The 17,077-nt window shown below is 36.0% G+C and overlaps 4 protein-coding genes across 7 annotated transcripts in view; 3 read left to right on the forward strand and 1 right to left on the reverse strand.

The window, feature by feature from the left end:
• LOC117159463 (alpha-tubulin N-acetyltransferase) overlaps positions 1 to 7,070 on the forward strand; it is a 29,625-nt gene extending 22,555 nt beyond the window's left edge. Inside the window, exons 4-8 of one of the 2 annotated variants that reach the window (XM_033339324.2) lie at positions 1,374 to 1,515; positions 3,378 to 3,483; positions 3,731 to 3,818; positions 4,198 to 4,244; positions 5,766 to 7,070. In XM_033339324.2, the coding sequence (XP_033195215.1) occupies positions 1,374 to 1,515; positions 3,378 to 3,483; positions 3,731 to 3,818; positions 4,198 to 4,244; positions 5,766 to 6,048 (666 nt within the window). In that variant the 3' untranslated portion in view covers positions 6,049 to 7,070. Of the gene's footprint in view, positions 1 to 1,373; positions 1,516 to 3,377; positions 3,484 to 3,730; positions 3,819 to 4,197; positions 4,245 to 5,284; positions 5,380 to 5,765 lie in introns of both variants that reach the window. The other variant, XM_033339321.2, reaches the window with a different exon arrangement.
• On the reverse strand, positions 6,353 to 11,512 carry LOC117159465 (polyisoprenoid diphosphate/phosphate phosphohydrolase PLPP6). 2 transcript variants are annotated; one of them, XM_033339329.2, is made up of 4 exons: positions 11,385 to 11,512; positions 8,127 to 8,261; positions 7,918 to 8,017; positions 6,353 to 7,824 (listed from the first exon to the last, which is right to left on the reverse strand). In XM_033339329.2, the coding sequence occupies exons 2-4, from the start codon at positions 8,235 to 8,237 to the stop codon at positions 7,430 to 7,432; spliced, it is 606 nt and encodes a 201-aa protein (XP_033195220.1). In that variant the 5' UTR covers positions 8,238 to 8,261; positions 11,385 to 11,512; the 3' UTR covers positions 6,353 to 7,429. The 2 variants fall into 2 exon arrangements, with proteins under 2 accessions (XP_033195220.1, XP_033195218.1); XM_033339327.2 differs by lacking the exon at positions 11,385 to 11,512 and adding an exon at positions 8,331 to 8,486.
• Positions 8,543 to 10,048, forward strand: LOC117159464 (uncharacterized). The gene is made up of 5 exons (XM_033339326.2): positions 8,543 to 8,768; positions 8,822 to 8,946; positions 9,023 to 9,361; positions 9,446 to 9,713; positions 9,794 to 10,048. The coding sequence occupies exons 1-5, from the start codon at positions 8,722 to 8,724 to the stop codon at positions 9,858 to 9,860; spliced, it is 846 nt and encodes a 281-aa protein (XP_033195217.1). The 5' UTR covers positions 8,543 to 8,721; the 3' UTR covers positions 9,861 to 10,048.
• Positions 10,748 to 17,077, forward strand: part of LOC117159462 (uncharacterized) — a 29,531-nt gene continuing 23,201 nt past the window's right edge. For both annotated transcript variants that reach the window (XM_033339315.2, XM_076622814.1), the window contains exon 1: positions 10,748 to 10,896. The gene's annotated coding sequence lies outside the window, so the exon portion shown is untranslated. The remainder of the gene's footprint in view (positions 10,897 to 17,077) is intronic.

The following is a 17,077-nucleotide window of genomic DNA, read 5'->3' on the forward strand; positions in this document are numbered from 1 at the left end:
ATAAACTTAAGTACTATGAGTATATAAGTGCTATAAGTATACTGAATACTATAAGTACTTAAGTATAGTACTTAAGTATATTTTTATATATAAAATTAATAAACTTAAGTACTATGAGTATATAAGTGCTATAAATATATTGAATACTATAAGTACTTAAGTATATTTTTATATATAAAATTAATAAACTTACTAAAGTACTATACTTAAATACTATGAGTATATAAATGCTATAAGTATATGAAATACTATAAGTACTTAGGTATAGTAATTAAGTATATTTTTATATATAAAATTAATAAACTTAAGTACTATAAGTATATAAGTGCTATAAGTATATTGAATACTATAAGTACTTAAGTATATTTTTATATATAAAATTAATAAACTTAAGTACTATGAGTATATAGGTGCTATAAGTATATTGAATACTATAAGTACTTAAGTATATTTTTATGTATAAAATTAATAAACTTACTTAAGTACTACGAGTATATAAGTGCTATAAGTATATTGAATACTATAAGTACTTAGGTATAGTAATTAAGTATATTTTTATATATAAAATTAATAAACTTAGTGTATAAAAATATACTTAAGTACTATACTTAAGTATATAAAAATAGTCAGATACATAAATATTCGAAAACATGTAAGTATACTAAAACGCGTGTACCGTTTCTTCAAATATTTAACAAATTTTGTTTCGATTAAGAGGATGAGTTAGGAAACCAAGTAGAAAGATATTTGAAGAAAAAGTTGATAGTTTATTTATCTTTTCGTTTATAATACAGTAATCTCTTAATTTTCCCTGTACTTCATGGCGTTTGTCTTTATTCGTTTCCTTCTTTCGTTATACCGAATAATTTCTTACACACTGTACAGAATAGAAAATATAACGAAATATATCGAAAAATATTAATCGGAATAATTATCGGTCACGAAGTCGAGAACGCTAGATTAGATCTTCGATTTTTTAACGTGCAAAGAGATTAAAACCGACATTAGATATGAAGAGAAAATACTCGCACGCTTACGACAGCTAATTTCGTGACTTGTTCCCGATAAGAAACAACACCGTACAGGCTACTGTGGCAAATTAGTAGACGGTCTTAAAGAGGAGCGTGACAAAAGGTCATTATGCGTGGGTTTTACGGTTGCAGGTAACCCGAAAGGTGATTGAACTCGTTCAGATTATTTGCTGCGTTAGTTTATTTAAAGCTCTCTTGCGGAATATAAAATAGGATTTATAATGTAAAGGATCAATGAGATATCAAATTATTTGAAATGTCAACTATTTGTACGTATTTCTGTGTATCTGTTTTCTATATATTTTCACAGTAATAATGCTTCTTGTCATTTTTACTTTTCAGGAAGAGAATATTAGGCCCGTGAAATTGGCGATCGATAGACCTTCAGAGAAATTCTTAGCCTTTCTAGACAAGTACTACGGTCTCTCGAAGATTATTCCACAGAACAATAAATTTGTCGTTTTTCAAGGATTCTTTGACGACGGTACGTACACCTTTTTCTTCCTTAAACTTCCTCGAATCTTTAAAATTTCGTGGCACCCATTGTTTCGTTTAGAAACGACCTCAGTTACGAAAAATCAGTAAAATGCGATAACGTAATTATCGCGTACACATAATTTTTATTTAACTTATCGAATCTTCTTGTTTCTCTCATCAAATGTTTCTAAAATATTAAAATATTACCCATGCGATTGGAAGAGAGAAGATGGAAGAATCGAAACCTCCATGAATTCAGAAATATTGCAGCACTTTGGTCTTACTGTACTGTACCTGTAATCGCTAGACTGCGGACGTTTATGCGGTTTAATATTTTTATTGACGTTGGTAAAGAAACGGGACTTAAATACGAATTTATTTTATCAATTAAACATCCTAACGAGTGCTTTACTTTAAATAATCTGTATTTCTTTTGCAGATTGCATACATTTTACAAGTTTATGCTCCTGTAAATTCCATAAGCGCGTAGACATCCGCGCTCTAATCTTCTTTATTTTTGTGGTGTTTTACTTCGATCCGAGGACAGAAGAACAAAGTTTCGAGGTGTAAACACTCGTTAAACAGTTACGTTTCTAATTACTTCGTCGAAGAAGTAAACTTGTCGGTTCGTTCGTTAACGACCACTATGCTAGGAATTCTCGTTAGAGCGCAGAGTAAACGCCGATCGTGTTGGTAAATCATTAACGCGCGTTGGTTGCTTCTGTTTAATTGATCGGTCATCTTATCGGTGAAATTCATCTGTTGAAATGATAAATTTAAAAAGAAATTCTTCGAAAGTTTCCGAATACGATAGAAAATGACTAGAAACAGGCCAATTTGAATTTTTAGAAAGTTTCTAAATATTCCTAAGAAGTTTCTAACTATGGCAGAGAAATATTAATCTAATAAAATGGAAGAAGATAGCTGATCATTATACGAAAGAAATTTATATCTTCATAAAATCTGTATCCGACTTTTCCTCGTAATTTTAGCTAAGAAATACATCTGAGAATAATAAATGTATAATTATCGTTTCTATAAATTTATTATACAGAATAGATACAGATACGGAGGAATAAATATTTCTCTACGAAATTATCGAATTACTTCTATGAAAGTATTTCCATATAGTAATAACTATAAAGACATATCGTCACTATGATACTATTCATTTTTGATTCATGAACAAATTCAAGATCAATCCTATTCACGCATATGCTACAATATGAGTACCATTTTTTACTGACAGACTGAAAATTTGATGAGCGTCTCGTCTTCAAGGTATCTCCATAAAGATACAAGGTAGTCTGTGAGTGCATTGTCGATCTGCTTTCAAGTTAAAGGTACGAAAATGGTGGTACGAAGGTCGAGTTTCGCCTTGTAGTTGATCCTTCGGCGCAAGTGCCCTAAATCGGTAATTCTTACCCGCTGTGGTATAAAATCGCGGTCAATGTCAACCTATGTAATGACCCTATTATGTAAATCCCTTGATCGATTCGAAGCTGTCCTTAAATGATGAATTCGCTGACTCGACATTCTGTTGATTATGAACGAGTCGATCCAATTTCCTTGACATCGGATAGCTTATGGTAGGATATGAAATTGCTCGTTTTAAATTCCTCTACGCTATGACGAGGCGGGCTCACTAACTAAACGAAAACTAAATGATATGAACGATAAGATTGATCGATAGATAAGATGATTGTACAGCAGTAAAGCGAGTTTAGTCTTATTATTGGATTAATATTGTTTTCTTAAGTTAGATTAAAATAACTGAACTGTACTATTAGGTAATAATTTTTGTGTACCGTTTTCTTCTTCTGTAATATACAGCGTTATTCAATAACATGTTTATTGGATATTTTGCAGAACGTCAGGATGTGAGGACGAATAGATACAGTTTACCTGCAAAGACCTCGATTGACATTGGTACTTCTAGCATCGTACATAACAATCTCGGGAAGAGTAGCTCTAAGTACGACATTTTATTTATAATGTTTAAAATATGTGTGTATTTTATAAATAATGTATTAAATATATATATATATATATATATATAATCGTTCGTAGCCCAATGATAATATTATTTAGAGTAAGTGGATTATACTAAATTAAAAGATTACAGTATGATGATTAAATAGTAGATTTAACGATCTTATAAATATTACAAATAAATGATATGTATATCGTTATCGTATTAACAACTTTCATCTTGGTTTCAGCTTAAATGGCGTTGCCTATTCTTCCCCCGTTTCACGCAGTTCGTTTGGTAGATACGCCGCGGCACGACCGCCTTGTTCCATGGCAAATGTAAGTACGGCATCACAGCACACCGAGGATCACCGACAAATAAGATAGATAAAAGCAAAATACCAAGCATAGCTTCATTTTACGCTGTTTTACTCTCGAAGTAGAATGCTAGACACACCAAGCTTTTGTATTAGCTATGTAACACACACACACACACATGTAAACTAAACACGTATTTTACATTAAGTTATTTGGATATAGCATTTATATGTGAATCGTGTAATAACTATATTTAATAATATTTTTGCACTTAAAACATTCTAATTATTAATTGCTTCGCGATAAAATTCCAACTGCATGTTTTAACACTTGTACGATAACATCGTTATAATAGCACCGTAATAACCATGACTAAAAATGCATTAACGCTTTCTTTTAGATAATCCATAACACTGCTGTGCTTGGTCCATCAGCCGAGCGTACTGGGTGAGTAAACTCAAAAGATAGTCATCGAGATTGTTGAACGATCACGCAAAAGCTGCTTACAATGTTAATTAGCCTTTAATTTCTTTGTACCTATGGAGAGCGGTGAAGCCCTCTTGGATATCTGACTCGTTGAAGCTTTAATTAATCTTTCAATAGACGGATAAGTCGTTCTAAACGATGTAACGATACTATTTTCAATTATGTATATCGACTGAATTAATATTACACGTTGAATTTACTATAGAGTGATACATTGTTCATTGAAACTTTAAAATACTCAAGGTTGGTCGCTAAAGGGTTAAGGAAAACATGAATAACACGGCAATATGCGATATAAACAGCTTCCACTATTTTTACACTGAATGGTGTATATGCTACCTCTTGCCAGCGCACATTTGTACGCGCATCATATACATATTTCCTGGACCTTTCTCTTGCTTAATTTCTTCAATGTTGCCCCGAGGTTTTGGGTTGAACAAGATCGCTTCGATACTTCGATAGGCAACAAAAAATATGTAGATATCCGATTATATTGCTTCCATTAGTTAGAAAATTTCAATATTTATTTAATTATACAGTTAGGTATAGAAAAATGAACTTGCGTATTTAAATGTCACGAATTCTCTATATTAAGTCGATATTAATTCATTCATTCATCGGCTGATATATTGTAAATATTAAAATGGATAGTTTATAGCGTTTTGAGAACATTGTAAACATTGAGATATTAAAATTCTATAAAATTTTATTTACAAGACATCGATATTTGGCTGTTGGAAAAGATTGTTAGAAAAGACTTAAATTTAAGATATAAGTATCATCTTATTATTTCGTCTTTAACGCACAGATATGTTTAATTTATTGAACAGAAACATTTTGTTAGATCAATTTGCGCATGTATGAATGTATGTACGTTATATTTATTTATTGTGATATGTACCGATTATTTTCAACTGGTCACTCGCACCTGTGCATATGATTAAAATGTGTTCACCGGATGTGCTGCATGGACTTTATATTTATTTCCTTTTCGTTGACAGATATTAAGCGATTCCACTCCCATGAAAACACCAGTTCAATATTCCCAATATCCTCTGCACAATGGCAACACGTTCCTTTTACTCTTGTTTTCGGAGTAAGTAATTTCATTTGCGTCACTTGCAAAAATTGTGTGATCCATGCATGATTTATTTTCTTTACAAAAATATTATCATTCATTATCTCATCATATAGGCGTAAGATAATAATTTATTTGAAAAAAAAAACATTTAAAAAATATATTTTATTTTCAAATAAAAACCTAATTATTCTGGTGTTTTATATTTTTTTTAAATCGATATTGTAATAACGTTCTTTTGCTTAGCATATTTATTAAAAGAATCTATAATTATTCTTTAGGCCTTAATATAATTGTTATACTTTGACAACGTAAAACTGCACGCAACAAGCAATTACGATCGTGGAATGCATGTTATTATCAAACATGTTTCCACGCATCTTCATGGGAAGTTACTTTTTCAGTGAAAAACCGAGCACGCCGGCTGCGACTCAACTGAAACCGGAACGACCACGATCGTTGAGCCTTTATTCGGAAGAAGAACAGAAGCAACGTACAAGCGAATTGTCAACAGTACCAACACCTGCTTTACCAGACTATCAACCGACTCCTTTAGCTACCATTTTACGAGAGACAGAGAAAACCGAAAAAAATATGAAACCATCACCCTCGTGTAGCCAAGAAGTAGCTGGTCCCAATCAACATACTCGATTAGATTTAAAATTTTATCATTCTCCTTTATGGTAAACGAAAACAATGGAACAATATTAGAATTATATCATCTGCATGTGCGACAAAATTAAGGACGCTTTACCTCTGATAATAAAGTATCGGAGGAAAGATAATTAATAATAAGCTTGATGAAAATTGGGCAGCTGTGGTAATTGAGGTGAACGTTATGTATTAGTTTATATGACGAGGCGAAAAACGTGTACTATAATTGATAAAATCAATTGTTTTTACTTTCTGTGAGAACAATTAACAGATTATCATTGGCTATCGTTAATTTATACATATATCGTGGGATTGCACTTTGAATAAAAGACGCAGAAACTTTTCAATACTTAGTTTACTATGACTAATAACTTGAAACATGAGGAGAAATTATAAAAGTTATAGCTCCAAAAAAATAAAATCTAAATGCTGATGATTTTTCGCACTTTTTCGAGCTCTAATTAGGTTTAGCATTCTATTGAAAAAGATATTGGAAATCTTTATGCGTTTTTAATTTGAACTCGAATACCAGTATAATAACAGAATACCTATGCTGAAAATGAATATCTAATCGATATGTTTCAATTGACTGAAACGATGATAATATTGAAATTGTTAGTAAGTTATTGTAGGAAACCAGATTAATATCGTAGTACACGACTGACGTTCATAACGTGTAGATTGCATATATACATACATATAGGCTGGCTTGTAATTTTATACGTAGATGAAAATGGTACAAGACATTTTTCATATATTACAAATGTAGCGATACGTGATTTGTACAATAAACTTATCATTCCCCTTTTTTTTACATTATATACTGAACTCTAAAGGAATCTTTTATTATTCCTTTTCAATCTCGTCGAGTTCAACATTTATTGGAACAAAGACGTTTATTACAAAATATATTTATTGATTATGCTCTACAACCTTTGTATTTTCTATTATCAGATTCGTAAAAATCTACGATATTGCTAGGACAAGGTGGAACCTGAAATTGTTGTCGATAAAAATATATTATGTGATAAGAAAATAAAAGTATATAAATATGATTGCATTATTTGGTATAAACATCTTCCATAAATTCATAATTTAAAGCATGTATCATTATATAATTAAGAACCATTTCATATCTTATCTCATAAAAATAATTAACAGTGCTTACATAAACAGTCTTGATAATAACGATATAACAAAAAGAGCACTCTATCTGACAATTACCTTTACTTTAATATTTTCAATATCAACTTATCTAATTTAAAAATGAATATAAAGAAATATCATATATTTCAATATCTTTCTTTGTTGCAAATGATTAATCAAACGCATAACATAAATATTATAAAAGATAACAATGATCGACATAATCTTCTATCACTGCTTAATATTATATTAAAAAAGTGAATCAATTTTAAATATCATATTCTGCACCATCTAGTTTCTCATCGGTTATCCAATATATTAAATTGGAACAAGTTTCAGATTCTAAATATAAAATGCTTACAAGCATTCCTTCGATATAACCTAGAAAAATTCCTGCAGAAATATCAAGAATATAATGCCTTCTCATTAAAAGTCTAGACAGAATTACAGCAAAGATCCATATTGATATCGATAGGAGACAAATATCAGACACGGGCCATAGATATTTAAAGAAATAAAAAATAAGTACCGACCGAGAAGCATGACCCGATGGGAATGAATACTTATCAGGTCCTAGTGAAAAAGGATCATCGTTAACTGCTGGTCTTCTTCTTCTTATATATGCTTTCAATATGGCAATAACGATAATGTCCAGTATTAAAGCTAAAAACATAATAATAATACCAGTAATGTCGATATTGAAAATTGTTTTCTTTCCTAAATATTCAATATATATATCTTGATATTTGTTCTTACCCATTAACAAATTGACTTGCATTTGATACAAATTTTTATTATTAAGAATCCAAATAAATGCAAGTATCGATGTTATCCAGGGTACTGCGTGGCAAGATATCTATGCAAATAACACAATTAAAGTTAGAAACTCATGTACAAAGAAATCTGATGTTTTATATAATACTTTTGTTATATTTTTCGTATCTTGCACCAAAGTAAAAACGTACCTCTAACATCTTGTAATGCATTCTTAACTTTCTCATTAGTGGCAAATTTTCTACACATTTAACAACACTTCTTGTTAACTGGACATCACGGTCTAGTATTTTATTTAACATTGATGGAATTTCTCGTTTAGGATGCTGAAAGCGTTTAAAAAATAAATATATTTTATTATTTAATATTATGAAATATTATTAAAAAAAAAATACCTTCTCCATGGTACGTATATTACAGATTAAAAAAGTAGATCTAAAATAATTATTAACAAATCACTGATATCGTCAAACCACAGACTCAGATTCGGAATTTCTGAATTAGAAGTCGTTTTGTCCACGAACTTCTGAATTTCATTCTGAACATTTTCAGGTATTAGATATGCAAAGATGGCAGCACCAGCGTTGGAAAAAATTCGAACAATTTCAAACTGACAATTTGGCGACTTTGTTGTACTTTCCGATATGACGTAAAACCTTAACTTGAAATTTCTTCAAGCTTTGTGCATATAAGAGATTATCAGCACTGTCGCGACATACGTCCTATCAATTAAAAGTTCTAGATTAACAGAATAAGGATTGAATTAACTGAATCGCTAATAAAAAAATGCAGAAAGATCAGGCGGAAACACCAAAACTGAAACGACTTAGGAGGTAAACACAAAACACTACTTTTTCTCGAGTAGTAATCTTTTATATATTTTTAGGGTACAAAAGTCTTCTACACCAGAATCAGTAAAAAAGAATACAGTGGATCACATAACAAATGTTCGTGCAGGTAGTTCACACCATAGGGCAACAATGGCCCCATCTGATTTTGCTTCGCAACAGAGTAAAAATTTTACTTTGACTTCCTGTTACGTTAAAGTTCTACAAAGTTAAGATACTAAACCAATCGTACCATCTAGGTTTCCCAAAAAAGAAAATTGCATTGGATCGTACCTCGATATCTTCTATGCAATCAATGGCAGATGGAACAAAAATAATGGATTCAGAATGCAACGACATGGAGTTGAAACTCCTTTACGATCAGTATTTACAAAAGATTATGACAGAAATAATTCTAAAAAAGAAAACAGAAGAAAAGGAGAAATTGTTTTTATCTCAGCTGGCCACGATAGCCAAGGAATATGATCACAACGAAGAGAAATTGTTTAAATTAAAAACTAGAGAAAGAGATATAATAAATTTAACCGAGATACAAAATGAAATTGATTCTCAAATTCTAGATGTGAATAATTGCACTAGTAAATATTACCTAAATACCATCTTTTCGCGTATCACTGAATTACCTACATGTTTTTAAATAATTAAACTTGTTATAATTACAGGAGGAGAAGAAAATAAACTATTAGAGAAAATTCTATCGCAGTTACATAATCTTCTAAAACCTCTGGATATACTTCGTTGTGATAATATAGTTCTTCCTGAGACACCCGAGGAGTGGGAAGAAACAAAACAAGCCTTGAAATCGTGTTCAGAGAGTTTAAAGTCTATCGTAGATTTAATTGGAACAAAAATTGAATCATATCAAAGCGTTAATGAGGGGATTAAGCAGTTTGTGCGTACTTTAAATAATATTAAAGATCATCAAAGAAGGTATAAAATAACAAATTCTCTGCTCTTTGATAATTATTTTGTATAGTACAATCACTGACGTAATATCGCTGTTCTTACAGATTAGAAAAAGAACTTTACGAGTTGCAAGCTCTTACATTGAAATCTGCATCCTTGACCTTAATGTAGAGCCAAAATTGATAGGTACTAAATCATATGTAATGCTGCGATATTAGATCATTTAAAATATTTCATATATTTGAGAATTGTAATATTTATTGTAATATTTGTAATATTTATAAGATTTATAAGAGAAGGGTTGCTAATTATCACGATTATATATTTACAATATGGATTAAATCAGAATTCTATTTAAATTTTGGATATTATTTTTATATGCAAAGAAAATAAAAATATTCATCAATTTTTTACAGAAATTCGATGATTTCACTTTCTGAAGAATATATATATATTATCATATATATATATATATATATATATATATATATATATATATATATATATATATATGATAATATATATATTATTGAAGCAAATGTCGCCATACTTTGGAAATTAATAAAAATAATTAAATTAACATCACTATAATTACGCTACAACGTCGATTGTATTTGATCTACATGAAGCACGAAGGAGATGACGGGGTAACACGGGAAGAAAAACTACAATTCTTTCCGGCGTAATTAAGGGTACCTATCTTTATAAAATTTCTCGATACACGATACACCCTTAAACGAGGATAGCGCTGCAGACGGAATTTCTTTGAAATCAGCTCACATTCGCTGATTGGCGAGCTAGAAGATGGGGCTGGAGGCGCGTGTAAGTACGCATGACCGCGACCTCTCGCCATATTTAATTTTTCCCAAATTTTGCGAGTCGATGTCATAAAGAAAATCAAAAGAACAAAGATCATTCACGCGTGAATGATGAATCGAAGGGACTCGTATACAGCGGCGAGACGTCCTCGTTGAAGAATTCGAAGACATCGCGATGGAAGGAGCGCGGCGCAGGTCGCGTAACTCGCGTGCATCCAACCCCCGCGGATTTTTCCTCGCCCGCGCGCGATTTTATTCTGCGCATGGAAAGCAATTTTGCCCAATCATAAATAGGGCTATTGTGGGGGGATGGTGTATGCTGCTGGCGCATTTCATACATCCGAGTGTAATGGTAACCAGATAGAGGCGTCGCGCGGGGCTATCGGCCGGTTAGCATCGTAAATACTTACTACTTACTTCCGGTGAAAAATTTCGTCTCCCTTTACCTCGTTCTTTTTTCCCTCGTTCCGTTTCACCCCTATCTTTATCGCACCGTTATTTTTTTTTCTAGTTTCCCATCTGTCTCTGTCTATCCCATGACAGTTTTTTTTTCTTTCTCTCTCTCTTTCTCTCCCTCTCTCTCTTTCTTTCTCTCTCTCTCTCTCTTCCTCTCGCGCGCGGTACTTTTTTTCTCGCGGCGTGGAAAGCTTACGTATGACGTACTCTGTGCACGGAACGGAAGTAACACGGCGTGATGCACGACACGTCGAACGCGCGCGCGCTCTCTCGTTTTCTCTCTCTCCTATGTGCGTGTATGTGTGCTGCGATAAATCGTGTTTGTGCGTGTAGCGTACACGGCCGAGCGAGTGATCTGTGACGTCAGTGGTCCGATCGGTTGTCACCTGTCAAGTCAAGCTCGTCTCCCTCGAAGTCTTACCTCGAAACTTTCTCACTCTCTCTCACGTATCCTTCTCTCACTCCGACGTAAGCCTTCTTGGCTCTCCTCTCGTCTCCTCTTTTCCACCCACACACGCGCGCTTCCATCCCTAACCGCATTTCTATCTCTTGCCCTCTTACTTTTGCTCTCTCTTTTATCCCGTTGCACTCATACTAACCAGCCTCGTGCCGACCACGCAATCCGATCCATTTCCCTCCCCCTGCTGTCTCCCTCTGCTCCGCGAGAACCAGCATTAACCCCCTCTCTGCTTAACCCTCGCGGTTCCTCCCTCTCGCCCTGTCGTTTCTTCCGTCCACCCGCCTTCTCCCCGTATTTGCTCCCCCTCCCCTCCTGTTCTCTCATCACTGTGCCAGCTTCCATCCTTGCCCACCCATTTTCTCTCACTCTTTTCAGTCGGTAGAACCAGTGGCGTAGCCAGCTGCGAGATTTCTCTCTTTGCCGCGAGAGAATCGTTTCCATTCGTCGTAAGATACATCTTGGCGAGACAGCCGATATCAGCCGATGTGACATTCATTCGTAACCGATATATGTAGAAAAAAGGACTGGATAATAGTTGTACATGTAAAAGAGAAAAGCTACGCGATATACTATTCGTGTATCTGGTATCTGTTTATTGGACGATTCGAGGTACACGGTCGTATTCCCTGGTATACTACTACCATACGTAAAAGAGTTGGCCAAAGGGAATGGAAAACGGAGCACGTACTCGAGCTACACCACTGGTCAGCTGCGTGTATCTATTCGTCCATCTCTTTCGAGCTTCGAAAGTGCTCTCTTACCGCGGCCTTCCCTTTCCCCGCTGTCCAGGCTGGTAGCAGCCACCCCCGCGCGCACGTTTCGCCCTTCCTGGTCGCCTCTCTGTCGGGCCGAAAAGCATCGCTTTGAAGCAGCGAGAGCGCGACTGGCACCCACACCGACTCTGCCCCCGCCCTCCCTTCCCACCCACTTGGCGTTGGTCGCCGGGCTTGCCACCCACCGATATACATCCCGCTCGCTCCGCTCGCCGCGACGACCGCAGACACAAAAACAATAACAAATCGATTCGCGAGGGCAATGGGAAGGGGTCAACGAGAGGTAGGACGACGAAGAAGAGAGGCAGGGGGAGGGAGATCGGGGTAGCTCTGTACGTATGTCTCTCTCTATCTCTTTGGCTTCTCCCTTCGTCCCACTCCCGTTCTCTTTCCCTCTCGTTCCCTCCCTCGTCCCTCTTTCTGGATATTGTATAGAGAACGTTATGCTAAAGTATGCATGCACGAGGGTCGGTCCAATGGTCAGGAATCTCGCGAGTTCGTTCTGCGGCAGCACGTATCCGGACGTATTTCTCCGTACCCCGTCCGTGCCTCGTGAGGGAGAGTCCGCGTGCACGTTACACTCGTGTACCGCCGGTACTGCGTAACTTCCGGTCGACCGGTAAACCTCCAAGGATCGGCTGTGCTTCTTCGTACACATAGTAATAGAAAAGCTCGGGGTGAAGCGTGCCCGGGCGATGATTTACCGTAATGACGATCGGCCTGAATCGCGGTAGGCCACCGGACGGGCATCCGTAAGAAGGAATCTTTCATTATGCTTCATTGGTTGATCTTTTTTCAAATTTTTGTTTTTACCCGTTGCTCGATCTTGGATATTCCGTATATACACGCGTAGCTTCCAGGATGTTCATTCGTTTCCTTGTCAGTTTAATCAGCTTGTTTGCTCGAGACTCGGCAAAATCGTCTTTTCTCGTTCGTTTGGACAATTGTTTCTTCTTCTTCTTCTTCTTCGTCTTATTATTATTATTATTATTATTGTTATTGTTATATGTTGTTTGTTCTTGTTTGTTTCTCGTTTCTCCTTTTCTTTTTCTACTCGTTATTAGTGTAAGATCGATGTTATGCTAAAAGTTACATTTGCATGATGTGTATTATTTTTATGACACGATCGATATTAGCAATTGACACTAACGTTCGAAACGATGGCGATGTTTTTGATTTTCGATATTAACGATTTTTACTTAGCGTCCCGATGTCTCCGCGTTTCTCGCTAGGATTTTGTTCCAGTTTAGTTGCTATTTAACAAAGTTTTATCTTCGAGCTTCTCGTTTTGTTTTGCTGTTACGTAAATGGTAGCGTAGATCGGGCGAGCCGATCGTAAAGGACTTCTTTTTCTAACTGAAACGCAATTTCAGTCGTTCGGTACGCGCAGTGTAGATCTACCGTTCGGAGAAGTTACACCGATTTCCACGACTTAATGTCGCGATACATAACATTTGCGTTAGCTTTCCTTCGCCGAGCCAAATATCTTTCCAATCAAATTCTTTGAATATTTCCGACGAGACAGCTTTCCACTCGAATTTATTTGCTTAATTCGTCTCGCGTCTTTATTAAATACTCTCCGTGGCAAAAATTTGTTAACCGAAATAATAATAATAATTATTATTATTATTATTCTTCACCACGTTTTCCAGTTTATTCGTCGAGATTCTCTTTGCTTTTAAATCCGACCAATTTCACGTGGACCATCATGGTGTCGTCATTTTACGCTGCAAACTAACGCGCTCGTTCCAGCAAATTACGTCGGAAAAGCCTACAATACTATCGCGTTAACTATTCAAGAATCTCGCGTACGATCGTTTCGAATAACAATACAACTTTTTAATTCTCCTCTTTTGTCGCGGAATTCGTATTTATGTCAGTCGTGTGACGCGATTCCGGTTGGAAAATTATTCTGGAAACATTATCCGTGAAAAGAAGCGGAAATTCAATAGATGTTGGCTGAATAAAATATTTGTTTGCATTATTACTACTTGATTTATGAGATAATGCGCAGAATACCGCAAATGACGGCGACAAATAATATATTTCCTCGTTTCGCTACGTTCGTTACGTTCGTCGAAGCAGCCTGACGCGCGCACGGCGAATCGATAAATTGTTTAACAAATAACCCCATCTGCAAAGGATATTTTCAACGTTATTTCTTTAATTCTTCCTTCCTTCTCGTATTTTCAAAATACCGTTCACCCCCCCATTACACGTTCCGTGTTTCGTTATGTTACGTTCGATGTCAGCGAGCAATTATTAATTCGAACGTATAAAATCGTCTTGCTGGCATATCCGAGTGCGAGAGAGGAGCCGATCGATCGACTTATTAACGGAGATATTTGTCGCGTTATTTTTACGCGAATTCGCTCGACGGACGAACGACGAGAGGGGATAGACGAAGCACCGACGTAATCAGAAGTCCGCCGGTTGTTTTGGAAATTTTTTAACCGGAACGGTCATTAAAATGATTACTGTTTCCCCTGCACGGTTTCCGCGTAGCGACGAACGCGTGCACCAACTTTCGCAAATAATGAGTTTTGAACTCGTCCATCGCCGGATCTATTTATTAAACATTACAAAATGCGCTGCAATTAAGTGGCGCGCTTCAGGCTATCCCATTCAAACTCCTATGCTCGAGTTCGTTTCGTTTACCTTTTCTTCTCTTTTCCTCCGTCGTTCTTTCGTTTTTCTTTTCTTTTTTTTTTCAGACATTTTCAGATAAAAATTAAAGACGGACTACGCGGATAAATAGCAAGTTAAACATCGCGCGATGAACAATTCCGCTCGACGATTAATCGTAAACGAAATCAAAGAAACACGTAGCAACGGTTTCAAACCGGCAGGATCTTTCGTTTTCGTTTGGTGATTTTTCATATTTTTTTCAGCTGAATTTTCACGTTGCGCACGGTCGAACGCAATTTCATCTTTAACTTTGATGCTTGTCCCGTTTCACAGACGAATTCTGAAATTGCAAGCGTTTCCGCGTATCTCATTACGAAAATTTATCGTAATCCCCACACTCCACTTTGTCCCGATTCGTTCAAAAGCTCGTTCCCTCCGCGGATGAATATTATCTTCGTTAATTTATTAAGTATCACGTGGAAGGCACGACACGCGAAAGCAAACGTATTAATATGCGCGCGATAATTACGATACCATTGTGCGTAGCTTCGAGTTGTTCCCATCGGCTATCGATATCTTTCTGTGTTGTCTCTATTTCTCTCTCCTTTTGCTCTCGTTCTTCTCCGTTCCACGGTTCTCTTTTACTTGTCTTTCGCGAATTTCTTACCTCATAATTACGCTGCGAAGAGTATTTCGATAAACCGTCTTCTGGTAGATATTCGGTTGGCAACTAAGTGACTGCGGATTTTGGCATTAGATGGTAATGACAAAACCCGCAATCACTCGGTTGCCAACACGATACATCGGATCGATCAAACGTGTACATCAGCCGGCGAAATCGTTCGAGTAAACTCGTTTCCAAAAATCTTTCACGAGTTCGCTGCGTCTATACGTAATACGAAAGTTTTTCAAATTTCTCTCGCGCGATAACGTTTCACACGAATCTAGAATTTTACGTAGCAGTTGTAGGATATTTGGTACGTTTCGATTAATCGATTCCATCCATTGCGTTAATAGTTCTCCACTGTCTGCCACATTTATTATACAGGGTGGTTGGTAACTGGTGGTACAAGCGGAAAGGGGGTGATTCTACGCGAAAAAAGAAGTCGAAAACGTAGAATAAACATTTTTCGTTCGAGGCCTTGTTTTCGAGAAAATCGACTTTGAATTTTCGCTCGGTACGCGCGCTGTGCGTTATACGTACGGATCTCACTGTAGATCGCTGTCTCGATGGAAAAATGAAAAAAAAATTTTTATTCTATATTTTCGACTTCTTTTTTCGCGTAGAATCACCCCCTTTCAGCTTGTACCATCAGTTACCAACCACCCTGTATATCTTTAAGGTGGCATTCACAATGCATACTATACGTTTTTTTTCAATTAAATATACGTTCACAATAAATATCTTCCGTAAAGGTTTGCGGATTTGTTTCGAGGGCCAGCGACGTAATCTCGACAGTCTTATCTCGTTAGAGAAGAAATGAAATTTGAAAACGTTACACGCGATACGTAGAATCGCGTACATGAAAAATGTTCTACTCGTAAGCAATCGAGTACTTTGACTGTAAATTTCTATCAGTGCGCGAGCCTCTGGGAAGTTAAATCGATCAACTCCGTCTTCTACCTCAATCTCTCACCTGCGTAAGCGCGTCATTAATATTCGATTCTCGGAAAACAAATTACTTACGTCCTCGAGTTCGTCCATTACGAGAAGATGACGTACAAACGATAGGAAATTTCGAGACAAATTTCAAAAATTCGCTTTCCTCTGCTTTTCGATTTCTAATCACCACGATTTATACATCGAGATTCGGTTAGCCGAGAAATTTATACGGTCGATTGTTCCGACGAGTTCAAATAAATTTCGTCCTTGGGATATTTCTCTCTTCTCTGCTCTTTAAAAGCTTCTCGTAGTCTTTCGAACGATGCCTAAATTATCGAGCCACCGCAAGACTTTATATTTTATTAAAGAATCTGATTCTATTTCGGGTAATGTCATCTATCGTTCAGCCGGCTCTGATTTCGACTAGCGAGAACGTTGCATAGACAGTGTGCATAGGTAGCGGGAAGCAAACAAAAATGAATATCGTCTTTTCCATTATCCGTGTCTATTTCAAACTCCCCTTAATCGACTATCGGCGGAAGTTTCAAAATAGTCTATCCAGCGTGATCGAATCAACCGATTCGTGGTGTTATTTAAAATCCTTTGTACCTCGATTTGGTATCACGATACCGAAGAGGTTGCGGGGCAAA

Source organism: Bombus vancouverensis, chromosome 1 (genome assembly GCF_051014615.1).
Source record: "Bombus vancouverensis nearcticus chromosome 1, iyBomVanc1_principal, whole genome shotgun sequence".
In the NCBI taxonomy this organism is placed as follows: Eukaryota; Metazoa; Arthropoda; class Insecta; order Hymenoptera; family Apidae; genus Bombus; species Bombus vancouverensis.